This window comes from Hoplias malabaricus, chromosome 11 (assembly GCF_029633855.1).
Source record: "Hoplias malabaricus isolate fHopMal1 chromosome 11, fHopMal1.hap1, whole genome shotgun sequence".
Classification (NCBI taxonomy): Eukaryota; Metazoa; Chordata; class Actinopteri; order Characiformes; family Erythrinidae; genus Hoplias; species Hoplias malabaricus.
The window spans coordinates 37,378,074-37,400,371 of NC_089810.1; the positions used below are offsets into that span (position 1 = coordinate 37,378,074).

Consider the following 22,298-nt stretch of genomic DNA (forward strand, 5'->3'; position numbering starts at 1 on the left):
TTTACTGATTAGAAGAATATATGAAGGTGGCGCAGCAGGTAGGTGTCACAGTCACAGCTCCAGGGATCTGGAGGTTGTGAGTTCGATTCCCCCTCCAGGTGACTGTCTGTGAGGAGTGTGGTGTGTTCTCCCTGTGTCTGCGTGGGTTTCCTCTGGGTGACTGTCTGTGAGGAGTGTGGTGAGTTCTCCCTGTGTCTCCCCGTTGGTAGGTGGATTGGTGACTCAAAAGTGTCCGTAGGTGTGAGTGTGTGTGTTGCCCTGTGAAGGACTGGCGCCCCCTCCAGAGTGTATTCCTGCCTTGCACCCAATGATTCCAGGTAGACTCTGGACCCACCGCGACCCTGAACTGGATAAACGCTTACAGATAATGAATGAATGAATGAAGAATATATGAGGTTGTACTTTTGTAGTTTTCTGATATCTATTATCTGTCAGCTACAGTCCACTGACCTGTATATAATCATGATAGAGATTTTAACAGAGCAGCTAAACCAAGACTCTCGGTTCCTTTTTTGATAGTACATTTAACTCTGGAATTATTTTCAAAACGTAACTGCAGTGAAATATTTTTAAAGCATGTAAGAGTTTTCTAGTCTTTAGTTTGAAGAAGTGGCGAATCCATTATGATCCCTTCCTCTAGTTTCACTTGTGACCCACTAAACCACTTTAGATGGAGCAAGAACTTGAGGTTACGGTGGTCAGAGGCCAGTGACGTGAAATATGACGTGGTCAGTTGATGGGAGAGAGGCCATTTCTGTATTTTCTACTTTATCAGGGGTCACAGAGTCCACTGTGCCTTCGTACATAGGCATCATGTTCACTACATACACTAAATAATAAATATATTGTATGAAACATTAACCACAGTGAGTGCCTCTAGTCTTCTGGGGTGGATTTGATTGTATTCAGCCACTTTAACATTAGTGCAGTGAGATAGAAATGTTGAATGATTGGTTCTATGTCACAAAAACTACTCCCAATCCAACTCCTACTAGTTCCACTGCTAAACACCTCGATCCTGGGAGGAGTGGGGGGCCTTCAAACACCATGGTGACCTCAGGCTCAACTATAACTGCTCCATTTTGTCCCTTTTTCTAGGCTCTTCTTTGGAGAAATTGTGTAAACAGTTGAAAAGCTGTCAGTAATAGGTGCACCTTAAAGAGAGATAACATACAAGTCTTTAGACCCTAAATCTTTAAGGACCTTGAGAGCTATGAGTATTGATGTTTGTGAGTAATAATTATTATTTTATTTAAATTGACTGCTGGGTTTCGGTGAGTGTCCAAGTTAGTTTTGTATTAAATTATCCAAATTACAAATATCATTAGAAATATATTCATTCATTCATTATTTGTAACCTTTATTCAGTTCAGGGTCACGGTGGGTCCAGAGCCTACCTGGAATCATTGGGCGGAAGGCGGGAATACACCCTGGAGGGGGCGCCAGTCCTTCACAGGGCAACACACACACACTTTTGAGTCGCCAATCCATCTACCAATGTGTGTTTTTGGACTGTGGGAGGAAAGCGGAGCACCCGGAGGAAACACATGCAGACACAGGGAGAACACACCACACTCCTCACAGACAGTCACCCGGAGGAAACCCACACAGACACAGGGAGAACACACCACACTCCTCACAGTCACCCGGAGGAAACCCACACAGACACTGGGAGAACACACCACACTCTTCACAGACAGTCACCCGGAGCGGGACTCAAACCCACAACCTCCAGGTCCCTGGAGCTGTGTGACCAGACACTACCTGCTGCACTTAGAAAAATATTATATTTGGTTATTTTTTTCCTCTAACCGAAAACAGAGAAGTGAGAAGTACACCGAGCACCTCGTTCACTGTGAGCTTCACTCTGTTTACTGATCAATAATTCAGTTTCCGTCTTCTTGGTTGTGTGTGGAGGACTGTGGGCTGTTCTACTGTGTTAAAGCTTGGATGAAGTCCCTTTTATGAGACTTTTGTTTGGCAAAGTATCAAATTACAATCCAGAATGTAGTTCTTCAGCCAAGAAACATATTTTGCCTGAAGTTTGCTTCTTTCGTTGTGCCCTGGAGCTGCAAAGTAGCGGCTAATGTAGCTAACAAGTTATTGAAGCCTATATCCCACCATTTAACATTAAACTGCATTCCTAAATCTTATAAGATACAGGGGTTAAGGCTTTCGTTACTAGTGTAAATGATTTTTTTCTGTGCTGTTTCTTTAAGGCTGAGAGGTGGGGTGGGGGTAGGAAATGGAAGGGGGAGTGGGAAGGAGGTTATTTCTTTTTGATTACAGTGTGATTTTTGAGGTATAGAGTGTCTTGTTCAATGCAGGGGTTCTAATGACAGACTGTGGAGTTTGTAGTGAGTTACGTATCTGAGCTGTAATTGTGTGTGTGTGTGTGTGTGTGTGGGTTTGGGTCCATTCCAGCACTCTGTGGCATAAGTGTGTGTGTTTGTGTTGAGGGGAAAAGGGCATTTAGAGGAGAGTGAAGTCTCTGGGTTCAAAAGAAAAAAAAAGATCTTTTGCAGCCGAACATCTCAAGGCTCTGGACTGTATTTTGCTACTTTACTTTTCTCTGCTATTATTTGATGGATCCTACTTTACGTTTTAAACCTTCCGCTGTCTCCTCTCATTTTGCCTCTGACATCTTCTGGAACATATTGTTCCAGAAGGTGGTAACACGAGTTTTATGGTATGTTTTAACTCAATAATAAAAGCCAGAGGAGTGAGGAGACTTCTTGGTGAGAAAGCACTTTTTTTTGGAACACAAGGAAGAAGTAGAAGAAAACACTTAATCCCATAAGCTAATACCAGACATGTAAATATTATTAAGAGTACTGCTTTGAGATTAATGCCAAAGGCCACGCCCACTTGGGAATGCTATCAAAACCTCACAGCAGTGTTCAGATATCTAGTGTTATGCCCTACCAGAAGCATAGAATATTTTATTTATTTATTTCAGAAATGGAAGAACAAATTCTGTATTTATAATGTATTTTGAGCGTCACAAAAAAGAGTTAAGTCTTAGGTTCTTTGATTGTTTACATCCAGTGCTCTTTATTGAGGGATTAAAGCAGGTATTCACAGAGCTTCAGGGACCTGGTGGTTGTCTGTGAGGAGTGTGGTGTGTTCTCCCTGTGTCTGCGTGGGTTTCCTCCGGGTGACTGTCTGTGAGGAGTGTGGTGTGTTCTCCCTGTGTCTGTGTGGGTTTCCTCAGGGTGACTGTCTGTGAGGAGTGTGGTGTGTTCTCCCTGTGTCTGCGTGGTTTTCCTCCGGGTGACTGTCTGTGAGGAGTGTGGTGTGTTCTCCCTGTGTCTGCGTGGGTTTCCTCCGGGTGACTGTCTGTGAGGAGTGTGGTGTGTTCTCCCTGTGTCTGCGTGGTTTTCCTCCGGGTGACTGTCTGTGAGGAGTGTGGTGTGTTCTCCCTGTGTCTGCGTGGTTTTCCTCCGGGTGACTGTCTGTGAGGAGTGTGGTGTGTTCTCCCTGTGTCTGCGTGGGTTTCCTCCGGGTGACTGTCTGTGAGGAGTGTGGTGTGTTCTCCCTGTGTCTGTGTGGGTTTCCTCCGGGTGACTGTCTGTGAGGAGTGTGGTGTGTTCTCCCTGTGTCTGCGTGGTTTTCCTCCGGGTGACTGTCTGTGAGGAGTGTGGTGTGTTCTCCCTGTGTCTGCGTGGGTTTCCTCCGGGTGACTGTCTGTGAGGAGTGTGGTGTGTTCTCCCTGTGTCTGTGTGGGTTTCCTTGGGGTGACTGTCTGTGAGGAGTGTGGTGTGTTCTCCCTGTGTCTGTGTGGGTTTCCTTGGGGTGACTGTCTGTGAGGAGTTGGTGTGTTCTCTCTGTGTCTGCGTGGGTTTCCTCCGGGTGACTGTCTGTGAGGAGTGTGGTGTGTTCTCCCTGTGTCCGAGTGGGTTTCCTCTGGGTGCTCCGGTTTCCTCCCACAGTCCAGAAACACACGTTGGTAGGTGGATTGGCGACTCGAAAGTGTCCCTAGGTGTGAGTGAATGTGTGAGTGTGTGTGTTGCCCTGTGAAAGACTGGCGCCCCCTCCAGGATGTATTCCCGCCTTGCGCCCAGTGATTCCAGGTAGCCTCCGGACCCACCGCGACCCTGAACTGGATAAGCATTATGGACAATGAATGAATGAATAAATGTGGTCTTTTTAGTATTTATAGTTGAATCAAGGCTGTATCCAGGATACTTTAAGAGTTTAAAAAAAGTGTTTGTATAATTTTAGTGATGAATGAATTATTTGGAACAGACTTTACTTTAAAGAGGTAATGCAGCTGAAAAATGGCATTTAGAATATTTTTATAATGTTTGAGTTATTATGAAGTCACAACATGACCGTGACCTGACCTCGGGAGAAAATAAGAGTTGAAACATGAATATTTAAATTTGAAACCTGACCTTTGATGGTGTTTGCACTATTTCAGTTTGAACACAAGAGAGTTTACAGTGAACAAGGCCATTTTTAAAAGCGCCTCATGTAGACTCATGTATGTATTTTCCACCATATTGTGTGTGTGTGTGTGTGTGTGTGTCTGTGTGTGTCGTAGATCCCTCATGGAGACAATAGCTCTGGATGATTAGAATAACAATGGCAGTTGTGAGTGCCAGTGGTTTACTGGCGAATTAATACAAGAGAAAGCTGAGCGAGCTATTCTCAGTCACACGCACACACCCCAGCCCACTCTGGAATGGGGGGAAACACCCAGTTACTATAGAGACGACCATGTGTGTGTGCCCTGTGAGTGAGGTGAACTGTCTGGGGTTTTTCATGTGACAAAATGCTGCATTGTTGTGACTAATAATGACAAATTGAGTGACAAATCATGACTTTTTCTTGGGGAAAATGAGGGGGGGATAATACTCACAAATGATTTGATGTTGAGGCTCTGATGTGTTGAGCTTTTCGTGCCCATTCCAGACAAAATGCCCCAATAATCTTGGAATAAAATATTTTTACATTTATTTCAATTTAAGGTTTTGAAGGGCTTTATTTTTTACTTCTTCTGTAAACGACCTGGGGTGGTGCAGCAGGTAGTGTCAGAGTCACACAGCTCCAGGGTCCTGGAGGTTGTGGGTTTGGTTCCCGTTCCGGGTGACTGTCTGTGAGGAGTGTGGTGTGTTCTCTCTGTGTCTGCGTGGGTTTCCTCCGGGTGACTGTCTGTGAGGAGTGTGGTGTGTTCTCCCTGTGTCTGTTTGGGTTTCCTCCGGGTGACTGTCTGTGAGGAGTGTGGTGTGTTCTCCCTGTGTCTGCGTGGGTTTCCTCCGGGTGACTGTCTGTGAGGAGTGTGGTGTGTTCTCCCTGTGTCTGTGTGGGTTTCCTCCGGGTGACGGTCTGTGAGGAGTGTGGTGTGTTCTCTGTGTGTCTGCGTGGGTTTCCTCTGGGTGCTCCGGTTTCCTCCCACAGTCCAAAAACACACGTTGGTAGGTGGATTGGTGACTCAACAGTGTCTGTAGGTGTGAGTGAATGTGTGAGTGTGTGTTGCCCTGTGAAGGACTGGCGCCCTCCAGGGTGTATTCCCACCTTGCGCCCAATGATTCCAGGTAGGCTCTGGACCCACCGCGACCTTGAACTGGATAAGCAGTTACAGATAATGAATGTATACGACCTAGAATAGCAGCTATATATAAAGTATATCAGTGTGGAGTCATAAATCTCAGGTTCAGATCAAATTAGTGAGCACTAACATGATTATTAGTTCTTTAAATCCATTTTGAAGAGGTACTACATCCTGTATTTGTGTGTTTCTGTAGGTAACCCTTGCCCTTACATCATAGAGGATCCTAATGAAGACACTATCAGCGTGTTGGTACGACTCATCACTGAAAAGAAAGGTATTTAGTTCTTCTGATTACATGTGGTTTTCACAGTGAAGTGATGTGGTTTAAAGCTGTCCTGTTGGACGCCACTCACTTGTACAACCAAAGTAACAGGGCCACACACACAGAAAGGTCAAATGACCTTTAGGAAGAAGTGTTCATGTCTGAAGACTTGAGCCACTTTGACCTTCATGTTTTGGTGTCTGAGGGTTGATGAGATTTTCCGTATGTGTTTCAGAAAATGCTGCTGCTTTGGAGGAGCTGTTGCTGGAGTATGAGAAGAAGCAGATGGCTGTCAACAAAGCCACAGCCATCAAGTAAGTAAATATTCATATGATTTCAATTTGAATTAGTTTTATTTATTGAGTTAATAGGTTTTCTGTATTAAATACATCCTACGAATTATACAAAAAAAATGCAAGGTTACACAAACGTACTGAAAGAAACTGACGTTAGATCAGTTCAGGATCATTAACACCACTCCAACTCATCCCAAAGGTATTGGATAAAGCCTCATCACTCCAGAGAAGGCAGTCTGGGGGTCTTTGTTTGAGCGCAGTGATGTCAGTCTGCTGTGGAGTGTGTGTTATATTTTTCTATGGAGATTATACATCTTCTTGTATGTGACTTTACAATGGATGGATAACATCACAGTTGTAACGGGTATCTACAAACCTTTCAAAATGCCATGTAGGCTACCTCTAAGTGTATGATCAGAAGCCAGAGTGTTAGAGTGCATCTCCTTGGCAAACACTGATGAAACCCAGGCCAACTAATAATGACTTCATCTTTAATGAATAGTCTGCGAAAGCTTATACGACTCCAAACCGACTTGAAGGTCATTGTCTCGGGGAAGCTGCTACTCTGTTACTCAGTGTTTTAATGCTAGAGTCATGCCTTAGTGATATTCTCCATCGTAAAATATAACAGGTAATCTCAAAAGCCAGTGGTTGGTTTGTTTATTCGGGTCTACTGTAAAACAAAATGGCGGCACAACATGGCTAAAGCTTCTCATATACTAATTGCTGTCTCCTGTCTAAAAATGAATAGGTTTTGTTACATATCAGGCTACATTTTGGGATAGAAGAGGGATCTTTGTGGTTTTTGATGTCAGGACTCCTTTGGGGTCTGAGAAAAAGTACAGGTTAGTTTTACAAGCTGTGTCCGTGCCTGAGTGTAACAGCCTCTCCACTGGACCCTGCTGCACCTAGCTTCTAGAAACCTTTAAACTGGATCTGCACTAATATGCACTCTTTCGCAGCTGCCATGAGCTCAGATGCTTTTCACCCTCACACACACACACACAAAAAAGAACAAAGACAGAGGGCCTGCCCAGGGGTGGGGGGAGGGTTCACTGCTTCTGAAACATGCTTATTCAAACATACCGTCTCCAATTCAGTAGACAACTCATCTAGTCTAAATATATATATGGCTATATTGTCATCTCTCTCTCTCTCTCTCTCTCTCTCTCTCTCTCTCTCTCTCTCTCAGGTTCCCTGTACTCCCGCGTTTGGCTCAGTTCCGCTCTTTACCGAGGCTGTGTACTCATCAACATCACCTCCACACTATAAATGGCCTGGTACCTCGCTCTGGCCTCTGCTGCTCTCGCTGCAGCCAGAAGAAATGGCCCGAACTGCTGCTGCCCACACTGACACTCGGCAGTGACCCTCAGAAAACTCCCTGCAGCCCCTCGAACCCACAGCCCACAGAAGGCAATGTACTGTCTGTGGGGAGGTGAGAACAATCGCTTCTTTATGAAACAGTCACCTACAACTGATAATCCAACTCTGTAAAGCTATTCAGCATGGTATCTCTAACAAACAACATCATAACACAACAAATAGCATTCTTCTCCACCAAACACTATCATTACTCCACAACAAACACCATCATTACACCACAACAAACACCATAATTACTTTACAATAAACACCATCATTAATCCACAGTAAACACCAGCATTACTTTACAATAAACACCATCATTACTCCACAATAAACACCACCGTTACTTCACAATAAACACCACCATTACTTCACAATAAACACCATCATTACACCACAATAAACACCATCATTACTTCACAATAAACACCAGCATTACTTCACAATAAACACCAGCATTACTCCACAATAAACACCACCATTACTCCACAATACACACCATCATTACTCCACAACACACACCATCATTACTGCACAACAAAAATCATCATTACACCACAAAAAACATCATCATTACACCACAACAAACAACATCATTACACCACAACAAACACCATTATTTCATCGGAACAAACATCATCTTTACTCCACAACAAACATCATCTTTACTCCACAACAAACATCATCATTACATCACAACAAACACCATCTTTACTGCACAACAATCACTATAATTACACCACAATAAAACACCATCCTAACTCCACAACAAACCTCATTATTATGCCACAACAAACCTCATTATTATGCCACAACAAACACCATCATTACATCACAACAAACACCATCATTACTCCACAACAAACACTATCATTGCACCGCAACACACATCAGCAATACACCAGAACAAACACCATCATTACACCACAACAAACACAATAATTACACCACAACACACACACCAACAAAGACCATCATCCTGAATCAGACACTATCATTTTGTAGTGAATGCCAACAATCTTTACTTTGTAAACACTGACACTTCAGAGCAGTTTCTGATGGTAGTCTGATGAACCTTTGATGTGTTTCTGGCAGGTTCCAGGTGGCTCAGATCCCTGAGGCTAACCCTGTTTCTGTGGCGACAACCCCAGCGGAGTCGAGTGACTCTGACTCTGTGAATTCTGGACACACTGAGCCCGCAGATCAGAGGTCACTGTTGTCTGTGTCCACTTCCTTTCACTCCAGCTCCTCAAAGACCAGACAGGAGGTGAGTCATGGAGAATAAAAATCACCAACAACAGCTACAAAACAGGACTCTACTATTCTCTGCTTCTGTCTCCCACACATTTAATTCTCATATCCTGCTTTTGGTAGAGCATTCTTTTATTCTTTCTCTGTCTCTCTCTCTCTCTCTGTCTCTCTCTCTCGTTCTGTCTCTCAATGGATGAGTATTTCTTCCTTCCTTCCTTCCTTCCCTCCTTTTTTGACCCTGTCCCGCTTTACGCAGTTTCCCACTCTGAGTCTTAGTTCTCTCTTGGAATCTCCTCCTTTTCTCACTATCAGGAGGAAGTGTATTGTCTGTTTACACACAGAAGATATTCATCATATCCGAAACAAACTGGAGTGTTGTTTATAACATCCGTATCCTCTGTACATATTGTTTCACAGGAACTCTTCAGCAAGGTGACTTTGTTATAACAGTTATTACGGTCCGCAGTGCTGAGGTCTTTCCTGTAGGCTATGACCTCAGCATTAGTTCAGAATCTCCCGATCAGTCCTCCTGCTGTGAGTGTAGTAATTATAAAGCCTAAAGTTTGCAGACGCCTGCTTTCAACATTTCTTCTAAAAGGGAGTTTGCCTCTTTTTTCTACTAGACTACATGTTGGAACATGGCTGTGAGGATCTGATGGCATTCAGCTGTGAAAACATTAATAAGGTTAGGTACTGATGTTAGATGATGAGTCCTAGATCCACCATTACCTCAGAAAACTCAGTTCCGCTGGGAAAGCCAACGAACACCAGGTTTTAGTTCTTTTTTTACGTTACATTGTGTCCAAAGACTCTGCTCTTTAAATCAGCTGAATAGTAATGTAGTGTAGTTTTATATTTTATCATGTTACAGCACACCAGCTTAGGGCTATTCACACTAACAGCATTAGTTTTCTTGCCTCTCCATCTGAACTGCTCCACTGCAGGTGTTGAATGTATGTGGATGCTGTGCAGAGCTGTGGAAAGGTGTTGACACTTTGTTCGCTCTTTTTTGTTATTGTGTCGCTTGAAGGAACATATGACTCTGTTATATAACCTGGGTTTAGGATGAGGTGGGGGTAGATGGAGGGCTCTTTTAGAGTTAAACCAATCCGCAGGCTTTTATAAACCACACATCCGCTGTCTGTAACTCCCCTTATCAATAACATCTCTGTAGACAAGCAGCAGCTAAACCAGAGCCGTGTGTTGGTAACAGATGAGACGTGTTTAGAGCAGAGTGGAGGCCACAGTGGAAGCTGAGAGGAATGCTTCTGTGTGTGTGATTGTGCGACGGAGTGGAGGTTGAACACCTCTGTTTTGTGAGCGTGTTTATTGTCCTCCTATTTTCTGCTGTTTTCTGCATGAAGCGGCTCTTCTTCTGAGTGGAAATGCTGAGTCAGCCGCAGCCACATCGCCACAGCCGTCTGGCGCCCTCTAGTGTGAGAGGGGAGTAAATACACATCGGTGAAATTTAACACTAATACTTTAATCCCCGTATCAAAAAGACGGTTCTCTATACATTTTATATAAACTTTACCACTGTAAGAGTGGATTTGCCTTCTACTGAGTTGATTCAGTTCCGTTAATACGTTCCTACTTTGGACACAGCTGTGTAGTTGTCCAAGAAAGTTCTAGAATCTCCTCAGAAAAGGAGGCTACATTTCCAGGAGAGATGAGGCTTTATTTAGCATTAAACAAGAAACCCATGGAGTAGAGATGTGTTTATGCTACATCCCAACACTTCAAAACACACACTCATGAAGTAACAACTATAAAATTTTCTTTTTTCTCTTTCTTTGTTATTTATCTCCCTCAGATAACAGAGTGAATGAACAAGAAGAGAACTCTCCATTGAACCAGCACAACCATTTTGAGGATGACCTCATCTGAGGGCAGCAGAGGGAAGTCCAGGGCTGAAGCAGAGAGCTAAAATTATTCACCCCCATGGGGAGTTAACCTCAAATTCCACAGAAGAGGAATCATATTTATTACGGACGTAATGCTACTATTTTATTTTAGGAAAACTATTTGCCTTGAGAGAGAGAGAGAGAGAGAGAGAGAGAGAGAAAGAGAGAGAGCAGGTGTTTACCACTGATTTTTTTATTTTTTTTTGTGCTTCTGGAAACACTATGGAAGAGTTTGGAAAGAGATGGGAATGAGGACTGTAGTGAGAAAATACTTGTTTTCAAGTATCCTAGCATGAGAACCTGTCATGATATATACACCGTTAGATAGGAATTATTTAAAGTAAAATTCAAAATAGGACAAAAAAAAACAAGCATTCAGATTAAGCATAGGGCACATTTTTATAACATTCAGGTCAGTACTACATCATATGCAGTTATTATGTTTGAATTTCATTGCAGTTAATGTGTTATATCCACAGTAAATGCATTAAAACAACTGTACTGTAATTAATCATTGCTTATAAAGCAAATGTAAGACCAGCGATACTCTGAATGAACTGAATGTAATCTTCAAAAGCTAGGACAAAGACTAAATCGTAATATATTTATATTTGAATTAGTCCTGACAGGCACACACCTGCTATTTTCTATTCTGGCATGGCTCTCCGTATTTAGCTTCCTCACTATCCAGCCTCAACAAAGTCTAGCTTGTTCTGACGCTAAGGAAAAACTCAATCCTGTAAATATGTACAGCGTAGGATGTAAAGAAGCTGGTATTTTCTAATCATGTGTATTAAGCTGTATTACTGTACAGATACGAGCGCTGGCTTTAATGGTGTGGCAGTGCACATTTCAATGCTTGCCTTTTAGTTGTATTATTATGATTTTAGAACATGGTTACAACTTTTATTTGGACTCTAAATGTCTCATTTGGTGGAACGAATCCTCTCAGTAAGCTCTCAGTATAAGATCCAGGGGACTCCAATGACGACTGTCATCAACATAATCCTCAGGATGTTCTCAGTAGGCCTTTAAACTCTGGAGATGCTGCTGTGGGGAATATCCGTCTGATTGGGGACTTCTCAAACCTGAACTCCCCACATATCCATATATTGTTATTCGTTGTATATTGAGCCCTGATCTTTTTTAATGCCCATTGATAATCTTTTGCAGAGGAATATGCAGCGTTTGACTGGGGAGGAATGAGCAGATTCTGATGTGAAATGCTCGATTGTAGGGAGTCAGTGGTGCTGAATACAACCACAACCAGCAGTGAACTCAGTCTACGGAGCTGTACATGGAACGATGGATTAGAAAATTGTGGTAAACAAAACAAAAGCTTACAGACGTCTGGTTACCTTCACTACCACTGTGAAAAAATCAGACCCTTTCTCTAGAGCTGAACATTTCTAATCAGTGATTTTCCTGATCTCTGGCTCTCATTAGTGTTTCGGCTGCATTCACAGCCTTGGAGCCTTCATTATAGCAAACGTCACATAACGTCTTTGAGACTTAACACTACGAGGCCTGGAGTCTGGAGATTAAGACTGAGCTGTTCATTCATCCCCTGTCAGCTGTTTTTTTTTGTTGTTGAGGGCATTCATTAGCAGCTTGACGAAACACTGCGATTATCCACCGTGCGTCATCAAAGCTACCTCCCACGTTAAAGGTGCAATCAGTCGTTTTTACCATCGGAAATAGCAAAGAATATCTTTAAAAATGATTAATCTTACATCTTTGTCTCTAAAGCACAGTTTACATGAGATAAAGAGTCAATTTATGCTCCAAAGAGCAGGTCCTGTTTAAAATGGGTTTAGCACAGAATATCTGACACATCCAGGCCACTAGGTGTCAGTATAAAATCATCTCTGGATGCTCTGTGTGTGTGTGTGTGGGGGGTATATAGGAGTTTACACTGAAATCCGAAGCCAAACAAGGTGGACCTGCACTTGTTGTGGGGCTTGTGGGGGCTTCTGAAAAAAGCCACCACATACCGGGGCATCTCTGAGATATCTATCTACTCCAGGTACTCCAAAGTTACTCAACACTCTACGGCCAAAAGTTTTTGGACACTTTCTCATCCAGTGTTTCTTCAGAAATGAAAGGGTACTAAGAGGTTGTTTGTCTCACTTTGCTGAATAAGCTCCATACTAGGCTTCATAATAGATGAAGAAACATTGCTGTGGGAATTTGATGTCTTTTGATGCTCTTGGCTGCCCACCTCTCTGGGCCTGTGTGCTCACTGCCCCCTGGTGTTTGTGTGTGTAAATGTGTGTTTCACTGCCCGGATTGGTCTAAATGGGGAACACAAATTCCTCCGTGTGCGAGCACAGTGGCTAATAAAGTGATGCTAATTCTAATTCTGATAAAACTAGTTTTAAAGCCGGTAAAACTGAATCTTCTGATGATGTCATGTACTGTAGAGGGGGAAAGACTCTCACTAAAATTCCTGCAAACACTTTAACTATATTTACCATTAGTCAAATTGGATTTAAAATCACTGCTTCCTGTCCCAGCATGTTTTTTTTTTTGGTAGTGGGTCAGTTTGCAGTTGGCGAATAGTTCAAAGGTATTCTTTTAATGTGGTTATCAAACAGTTACAGGAGCATTCAGATATTGAACAAATCAAGATCATCTCAGTCTTCCAGTGTTTGTAGTATTTTTCCTTTATTATTTTTATTTTTTTTATGTATTCCTTGATTGAACTGAATTGAAACGACAAACAGTGGCAGGCAAAATCACAAACAACACTCACTATTGCCTGCTTCTAGATGCACATTTTATAAAGTAGAATCCACTTTTAACCACTCTTTTATTCCTTTTTTCCCCCAAACAGCCAGTATTTCATTATATTTATAGGTTTCATCCTCACTGGGTTGTACCACATTTATTAAAATGTTAATACTAGATTGATGTGACAAGGAAAGAAGAGAAGCAATTCATCTCTGCATTGTTGCATTTATTATTATTATTATGTTTAGCTTTTTTCTTATTTGTACTCCTCAAATAAAGAGTAAGTTTATTGCATTTGTGTGAATCATATTTTGATTTACAGAGTAAAGTTTGAGAGATACTAGAAAATAAAAGCTCACCAACAGAGAAGAGGCTTTGGCAAATAAACTCAATGTATCAATACTCTGAATGTACTCATGCAGAATTGTGTACCTGGAGGAAACCCACGCAGACACAGGGAGAACACACCAACTCCTCACAGACAGTCACCCGGAGGAAACCCACGCAGACACAGGGAGAACACACCACACTCCTCACAGACAGTCACCCAGAGGAAACCCACACAGACACAGGGAGAACACACCACACTCCTCACAGACACTCATCCAGAGCGGGAATCGAACCCACATCCTCCAGGCCCCTGGAGCTGTGTGACTGCGACACTACCTGCTGCGCCACCGTGCCGCCCAAAAATATTATAATTATATAATAATAATTACTGGTTAATGTACCTCTGACAGTCCTTCAGGACTTGCAATTATCCAGTTAGATTGTTTTTTTCCTGGGTGAAGCAGATGCAGGGGATAGAGTTCTCCCATTGGTTAGTCCTTCAGGAGCTGAACCCAAGGCCTAACTCTTCCGATGAACTAGCAGCATAATTAGGAAATTACCAAAAACCACAGCTTCCTTTATGTTCCATTTCTTGACATAAAATTGTTATTAACTTGCACAAACTAACTTCGTAGAGTTGTACTAAAGCGTGTCTCAGCCTTCGCTTGTTTGTAAACATTGGGGCTGGGTAATTATTTCTGCTCATGAAACAGTTGGTATTCCTTTGGAGTGTTAATGACAGCTCAGACACACCTTAGCTGCAGGTACAGTACACACAGCTCCGAAACCAAAAAACAGCACTCCTTCTCATTACTGCAGAAATTCCCGGGAATACTCCCAGAAAACGTCCGTCAGAGCACTGCAGGACATTTCCAAAAACATGACCGTTGTAGCTTAATAATAACCACAAAATTAAATAACTTGTTATACATGTTAGGAAACAAGCCCCTTTCCTCCTTGATTTCAAAACAGTGTATTCAATTCTGCAACTGTAGGGGGAGCTCAGGAGCAAAATTAACAAATCTTACTTAGTGTTGCTGTAAATAATGGCTATCAGTATGTAGTTTACCCATTGCTGCATCTCCTTACAAGGAAGGTTTACACATTGCGGATCTGATGGCATTCAACCACATACGTATTAGCGAGTTAGCATATTAGCGGGTACAGATGTAGGATGATTAATGAAGCTTGGTCACTCCATAGAACACAGTTCCATTGCTCCACAGACCAGTGCGGAGGAGGTTTACACAAGTGTGGGTGTACACAAGCCACCCCCTGAGATAAAACCACTACTTAGTCACTTACACACAGCTATGACGAGCAGTGTAGGAGGCCTCAGATGCAGAAGATCTATTAAAGTGCCACTGTTAAAACCACAAACCCGGACACAGGGCTCCACCTCACGTGTCATGCTTAAGAAGCACCGGACACAGAGCACATGCCTGTATCAGGACGTAATACAGGATTGTGCTCCATGCTGTGTGTGTGTTTCTGGAGCGGTGTTTTGAGGTGCATTGGCAAAGTGACCATGGAACTGAGCAACTGCACAACATCCCCCATTGATGACGTATCCTTGGTTCCCATCTAAACCGACGGAGGGCACCAAGGTTCCAATAATTAGGAACAGAACCGGTTCAAGAACCAGGGATCTTTTGGTGGACATGGGCTATCACTGGACCTTAGAGGACAGGCAAGATGAGTCATGGTACCAGTTCTTTTGGGCTGATAGTAGGGTTCGTATGTGGATTAGACCCCCCATTAAGTCACGGACTCCCAGGCACTCTGGTGGGTGTCCTTCTCCCATATCCCATGGAAGCTAAAGAATGCTGCACTGGCTGCACACATGGTGGATGAAGGGCTGTTTAATGTAAGCACAAGTTCAGAAATAGAATGTCCTATCCATGTGGTTTCCTTATCATGCCTTGATCAACCTTGAGACCTAATGTATTAATTTAAAAAAGAGGACAAAAATTAGCTCATTAACCTGTAACATGATTAAAAATTACATGATTAAAAAGTGGGGTGGCACGGTGGTGCAGCAGGTTAGTGTCGCAGTCACACAGCTCCAGGGGCCTGGAGGTTGTGGGTTCGATTCCTGCTCCGGGTGACTGTCTGTGAGGAGTTTGTGTGTCGTGTCCGTGTGGGTTTCCTTTCTTCACCATCCAAATATTTGGCTAATCCCTCTCTCATAAAGAAGTCGAGAGAGATTTTGCTTCCTCCATCCTCTGGCCTTTCTTGACCCCTTTGGCCATGCTCCTGCGGAAACCCTGACCTGCCATGAAGTAGAGGATTGGGTCAATGCAGCTGTTGGTACTGGCCAGTGGCCTTGTGATCTTGTAGGCGATGCTGGAGGCCTCCAGCAGGGAGCAGCGGACTTCCAGATGACGGCAGCAATAGTAGAGGCTGCGGGTCAGGTGAAAGGGCAAGAAACACAGCACAAATGTGAGCAGCACTATGACAATCATCTTGACAGACTTTTTCTTGGACCGCTGGGACTTGGCTCCACCCACAGTGCCGGGCTTCAGCAGTTTGCGGACCATCAAGCCGTTACAAACCAGGACCAGCAGAAACGGCAGCAAAAAGAACAGCAGGGTCACGACAGAGCTGTACACCAGGAAGTAGACGAACAGCTCGTCAGACGTGGTGTCATGGCACACCAGCTCGTTCCCGGCATTCCTCGTCCTGGAGAAGTACAGCACCGGGGCCTGGAAATAAACACAACAGCGCTCAGTCCAGAGGCTCAGATATATTTGGCTATATACACTGTCCATACTTTCAGAGGTATCAGTCATTTCCTGCAATGTGTACATTCAATGCAGTCATTACTTTAGGCTCCACAGAGAGGGTCACTCACATGGGAGCAGCCATGTTTCAAACAGGTTTAGGTGAAAGAGAATTAGACAAAATGGCATCTTCTTTACCTCATTGGTAATTACAATTTGTGGAATATTGTTACGTTAAGATGGTTGTGCTACAGCCCATTTGACATGCAAATGAATCAGATGGTTATGAGCTTCCTATAGAGAACTCCGATGATGGAAATGACTAACTACTAACCTGCATCCCTTACTTATTTTCCTAGTCGTCCAATAATTGTATAGCAACTATTGCCAAGTGTTAATAGCATACCAATTTTTATATTTAGCTCTTTAGATTATGACTTTTACGGAGAAAACCACTCACACAAGCAGAGATTTAGTTATATATTCCATCCATCCATTATCTGTAAGCCCTTATCCAGTTCAGGGTCGCGGTGGGTCCAGAGCCTACCTGGAATCATTGGGCGCAAGGCGGGAATACACCCTGGAGGGGGCGCCAGTCCTTCACAGGGCAACACACACACATTCACACCTATGGACACTTTTTTGAGTCGCCAATCCACCTACCAACGTGTGTTTTTGGACTGTGGGAGGAAACCGGAGCAGCCGGAGGAAACCCACACAGGCACAAGGAGAACACACCACACTCCTCACAGACAGTCACCCGGAGGAAACCCACACAGACACAAGGAGAACACACCACACTCCTCACAGACAGTCACCCGGAGGAAACCCACACAGACACAGGGAGAACACACCACACTCCTCACAGACAGTCACCCGGAGGAAACCCACACGGACACAGAGAGAACACACCACACTCCTCACAGACAGTCACCCGGAGGAAACAGACACAGAGAGAACACACCAACTCCTCACAGACAGTCACCCGGAGGAAACCCACGCAGACACAGAGAGAACACACCACACTCCTCACAGACAGTCACCCGGAGGAAACCCACACGGACACAGAGAGAACACACCACACTCCTCACAGACAGTCACCCGGAGGAAACAGACACAGAGAGAACACACCAACTCCTCACAGACAGTCACCCGGAGGAAACCCACGCAGACACAGGGAGAACACACCAACTCCTCACAGACAGTCACCCAAAGCGGGAATCGAACCCACAACCTCCAGGTCCCTGGAGCTGTGTGACTGAGACACTACCTGCTGCGCCACCGTGCCGCCTTAGTTTGATATTTATTTGTTAAAATGGTTGACTGAGCATTCACGTTTCTGTATAGAGCATGAACTGGAAACAATGCTTTAAACCAGACAAAGAATCACTAATGAAGTGAAATGGTGGTCTTTTGTTTTGTTTTACCTGGATGATGAGTACAATGACCCAAACGGCGATGGAGGTGATCCGAGCACGGTGGACAGTGACCCAGCACATGGACCGGACTGGGTGGCACACGCCCAGGAAGCGATGAAAGCTGATGCAGCAGAGAAAGAGGATGCTGCCGTAGAGGTTGGTGTAGAAGAGGAAGCGAATGACTTTACAGAAGGCTTCACTGAAGGGCCACACGTCCCGGTCAGCGTAGTAGTAGACCAGGAAGGGCAGGGTCAGAATATACAGTGTGTCACACACAGTCAGGTTGATCATGTAGATGGTGTTGGGGCTCCAGTCTTTGATACGGAACAGAATGGCATACATCGCAGTGATGTTCAACACCAAACCCACCACAAACACAAGCCCATAGCCAACGGGCAGCAGCACATACTTAAAGTCCTCATTTAACTTGCAGCGGTACTGGGCGCTACTGTTAGAGAAGCCGGACACGTTCAGGGAGTACATCCTCGTTTGTGGACATCTGGGGGAGAGGATGTGAGATCTGTGAGACAACTCTAAAGGAAATTACATTGCTGAGTTTACACTGTAAACAATATGAAGTGTTGGCTTTTTGAATATTTATCCCAGTTTTCTCTCTTATCGTTATTCATCTCTGTTTCCACCCTGATAGCTAATACTCCCCCAGTCACGCACAATGCCATCAACATAGCGTGAAGGCAAGCCCATGCTTCTTCCAAGACATGTGAAACCTTCTTTAGAACGGCTGAACACAACAACAAGACCTCCAAAAACTAGTATGTATACAATGAAAAGGAGCAACACAGTTATTTATAATATTAATATATTAGGTTTTGTTGGAATAAATATTTATTTTCCCATCCACTGTAAGCACTGTTTTGCTAAATTCATGCAAATCAAAGAAGAACTTTTCATCATTCATTATCTGTAACCCTTATCCAGTTCAGGGTCGCGGTGGGTCCAGAGCCTACCTGGAATCATTGGGTGCAAGGCAGGAATACACCCTGGAGGGGGCGCCAGTCCTTCACAGGGCAACACACACACTCATGCATTCACTCACACACTTACACCTACGGACACTTCTGAGTCGCCAATCCACCTACCAACCTGTGTTTTTGGACTGTGGGAGGAAACTGGAGCACCAGGAGGAAACCCACATAGACACAGGGAGAACACACCACACTCCTCACAGACAGTCACCCGGAGGGAACCCACGCAGACACAGGGAGAACACACCACACTCCTCACAGACAGTCACCCGGAGGAAACCCACATAGACACAGGGAGAACACACCACACTCCTCACAGACAGTCACCCGGAGGGAACCCACGCAGACACAGGGAGAACACACCACACTCCTCACAGACAGTCACCCGGAGGAAACCCACATAGACACAGGGAGAACACACCACACTCCTCACAGACAGTCACCCGGAGGGAACCCACGCAGACACAGAGAGAACACACCACACTCCTCACAGACAGTCACCCGGAGCAGGAATCTAACCCACAATCTACAGGTCTCTGGAGCTGTGTGACTGCGACACTACCTGCTGCGCCACCGTGCCACCCTAAAAGAAGAACTTTCCTGTTTTTATTTATATATATATATATATAAAAGGACCCCTGGCACTAGCTCGACATGCGTAAAGACACCATCACAGCCTGTGCTGAAGAACCTACTATTGTTTGGATTTTGTTTCAGTTTCATGGTTCTGTTCCAAACTATGTGCGGGAACAGAATCCGAACCGGTTCCATGTTGAAGGAATGAGGCAAATACATTTTTTCGGGGGCTCCTGGTCTCAGATGACTAAAGCCTCACCGTGAGGTAAAACCAGTCATTTCCAGAGGATAGAGCCAATGCTTAGACCACTGCAGCACTCAGAAGCCTCTCAAAAATTTGAGGTAATTGTTTTAATAATACACTGACAGACTTAATAGTTCATTCACTCTTTGAGCTTATGATGTATCACATTTATTTAACCGTAAATCTTTCACAGTTGTTTCACAGTTTGTCAGTCAGCCAGTACGTGTTGGGTGTTTCTCAATACATGGGACTGGATGTGGAGATGAAAGAGCAGTTTAAACACTAAACTTTGAAATGTAGCCCTCCATTCACAGGAGTGCCAGTCCAGAACAATGATATAACAAAGGAATTCATATTCTGAATAAACGTGTACTTAAGGAGATCAAATAGGCTTCTACAAACCATGTGATTAAGTGTCACTGTGGTGAGACGGGACATGTGATGCCTTTTTACTGTGGATCCTGACCTTCTCTGTGAATAAAGCACTAAAACACACGTTCAGTGAAGCGGCTCGTGTTAAATAAATGGCTGGAGGCAGGCGTCATTCCAATGTGTACTCAACAATCCTGTGTAATATCATAAGTGTTAGTTTAACACTGCTGATTCAGCTGGAGAGAAACACAAACGCACGCATGTACACACACACACACACACACACAGATACAAACACACCTGATCACATGGGCTGAAGGCCAGCAGACAAACAGATGTTTGTCTTATATAGAATCAAACTGATAGTTATAATTCATTGCGTCACATCCTGGCACTTTCTGGTTGTTTTCCTCCTTTCTATGTGGCTCTCTCTTCGCTGTTTTCCTGTCTCTGCACATGGCTTTGTTTATGTTCATTCTCCGCCTTTGTCCCGCCTATGTTCCGCCTTCTTTTCCCTCGTTATCTGTGTCAGGTGTGTCTAGTTAAGTTCGTTTATTTAAGCCCTCTTCCCTCACTTCCTGGTATCGGTCATTTTGTTGGTTTGAGTTTTGAGTCTGAGTTTGTTTGTTCGCGTTGCTTGGTTTGTTTCTTTGTTTGTTTCGTTGTTGTTTGTCATTTGTAGTTTCGCGCTGTTCACGTATTGTTGTCTTGCTCATTTCTCTTGCCCAATAGTTATCGTAGTATTTGTTTCTCTCGCTCGTTTCTCGTTCTGTCTCCTGCCTGTTTCATGCCCCAGTCCTATAGTATTGTTTCCTGCTTTTTCCCTATGTCTCTAAGTCTTGTTATTTCGTGTTTCTCCTCTAGTTCGTTTGTTTTGTTATCTCTTTATTAAATTCTGTGTTGTAGCGAGTGTGTCCGCCTCCCTAAATCTACTCAGCACACCACCCTGACAGAATGACCGATCAAAAAATGGACACAGCTAACACGGACTACCCCTTTAGGAGAGGTGTAATTCGCCGGACTCCTTTCCGCAAAGATCCCGTGGAGGAGGCGTTGAGAGCGGCTTCAGAGTGGAGTCAACGGCTTCAGCACATGTCCGGTATGGTTCCTTTTCCCCGAACAGAAGACTCGATTCAGGAATCGAGTGATTCCTCCAGCGGGAATCGACGGAGCCGGAGGAGAAAACAGGCTGAAGACCCAGCTCCAGATAATTACCCCCTCAGGTCCGGGGAGATTTTTGGGGGGGCGTTATATACAAGGGCTGTTAGCCTCAGATCACAGGACATGGGAAATGAGGCTAACAGAGGCGCATCTCCGGGGGAACTACGGTCAGAGAAGTCCCTCGAGAGTGCGCCCAAACCCGCTAAATACTCAACTCGTGCTCGGCGAGCAGCACGAGCACCTGCCTCGTTGGACGCCTCAGCTCCAGTTTCCGAGAGCACGGCGCCAACGGCTGCTCCAGTTTCCCTAAGCGCGACTCCTCCAGCCGCTCCGGTTCCTGGAAGAGCGGCACCTCCGGCCGCGCCTCTCTTCGTGCCCGCGGCACCTTCGGCCGCAACTGTCTTCGTGAGCGCGGCACCTACGGCCGCGCCTGTCTCCCTGAGCGCGGTGCCTACGGCCGCGCCTGTCTTCCTCAGCGCGGCGCCTCCGGCCGCGCCTGTCTCCATGGACGACGTCGCAGATTCTTCTGCCTCTGTGGACGTCGTCGCTAGGACCCCAGTTCCTAAACACAGCTCTGCGCTCACTCCTGACCTCCAGGAGAAGCTTACAGGCCTCATGGCACGCCTGGAGCTCTCCTTGAAGGTGGCGTCCGCTTCTCCTGTCTTCGAAGGAGCGACGCCCGCCTCTTCTGTTTCCGTAGACGACGTCGCAGATTCCTCTGCCTCCGTGGACGTCGTCGCACGTTCTCCAGTCTTTGTGGACGACGTCGCAGATTCCTCTGCCTTCGTGGACGTCGTCGCACATCCTCCTGACTCCTTGGATGACGTCGCAGTTCCGTCTGCCTCCGTGGATGACGTCGTCGCAGTTCCGCCTGCCTCCGTGGACGTCGTCGCAGTTCCGCCTGCCTCCGTGGACGTCGTCGCAGTTCCGCCTGCCTCCGTGGACGTCGTCGCAGTTCCGTCTGCCTCCGTGGACGGCACTGCAGGTTCCCCTGTCTCCTTGGACGTCGTCGCAGGGTCTCCAGTCTCCGTGAGTACGGCTCCCCCAGCCGCTCCTATATCTGTGACTTTGGCTTCGGCCGTTTCGGCTCCTGAGACTGTGGCTACGGCCGTTTCTGCCC

The 22,298-nt window shown here is 44.9% G+C and overlaps 2 protein-coding genes across 2 annotated transcripts in view; one reads left to right on the forward strand and one right to left on the reverse strand.

Moving 5' to 3' along the window:
* Positions 1 to 13,915, forward strand: part of relt (RELT TNF receptor) — a 37,558-nt gene extending 23,643 nt beyond the window's left edge. Inside the window, exons 7-11 of the mRNA XM_066685331.1 lie at positions 5,751 to 5,831; positions 6,055 to 6,133; positions 7,308 to 7,550; positions 8,576 to 8,747; positions 10,545 to 13,915. Of these exons, the coding sequence (XP_066541428.1) occupies positions 5,751 to 5,831; positions 6,055 to 6,133; positions 7,308 to 7,550; positions 8,576 to 8,747; positions 10,545 to 10,556 (587 nt within the window). The 3' untranslated portion in view covers positions 10,557 to 13,915. The remainder of the gene's footprint in view (positions 1 to 5,750; positions 5,832 to 6,054; positions 6,134 to 7,307; positions 7,551 to 8,575; positions 8,748 to 10,544) is intronic.
* Positions 13,916 to 15,884: 1,969 nt separating this feature from the next.
* LOC136710103 (P2Y purinoceptor 2-like) lies at positions 15,885 to 18,322 on the reverse strand. The gene is made up of 2 exons (XM_066685742.1): positions 17,849 to 18,322; positions 15,885 to 16,403 (listed from the first exon to the last, which is right to left on the reverse strand). Exons 1-2 carry the CDS (start codon positions 18,320 to 18,322, stop codon positions 15,885 to 15,887), a joined length of 993 nt encoding a protein of 330 aa, XP_066541839.1.
* Positions 18,323 to 22,298: the final 3,976 nt, after the last annotated feature.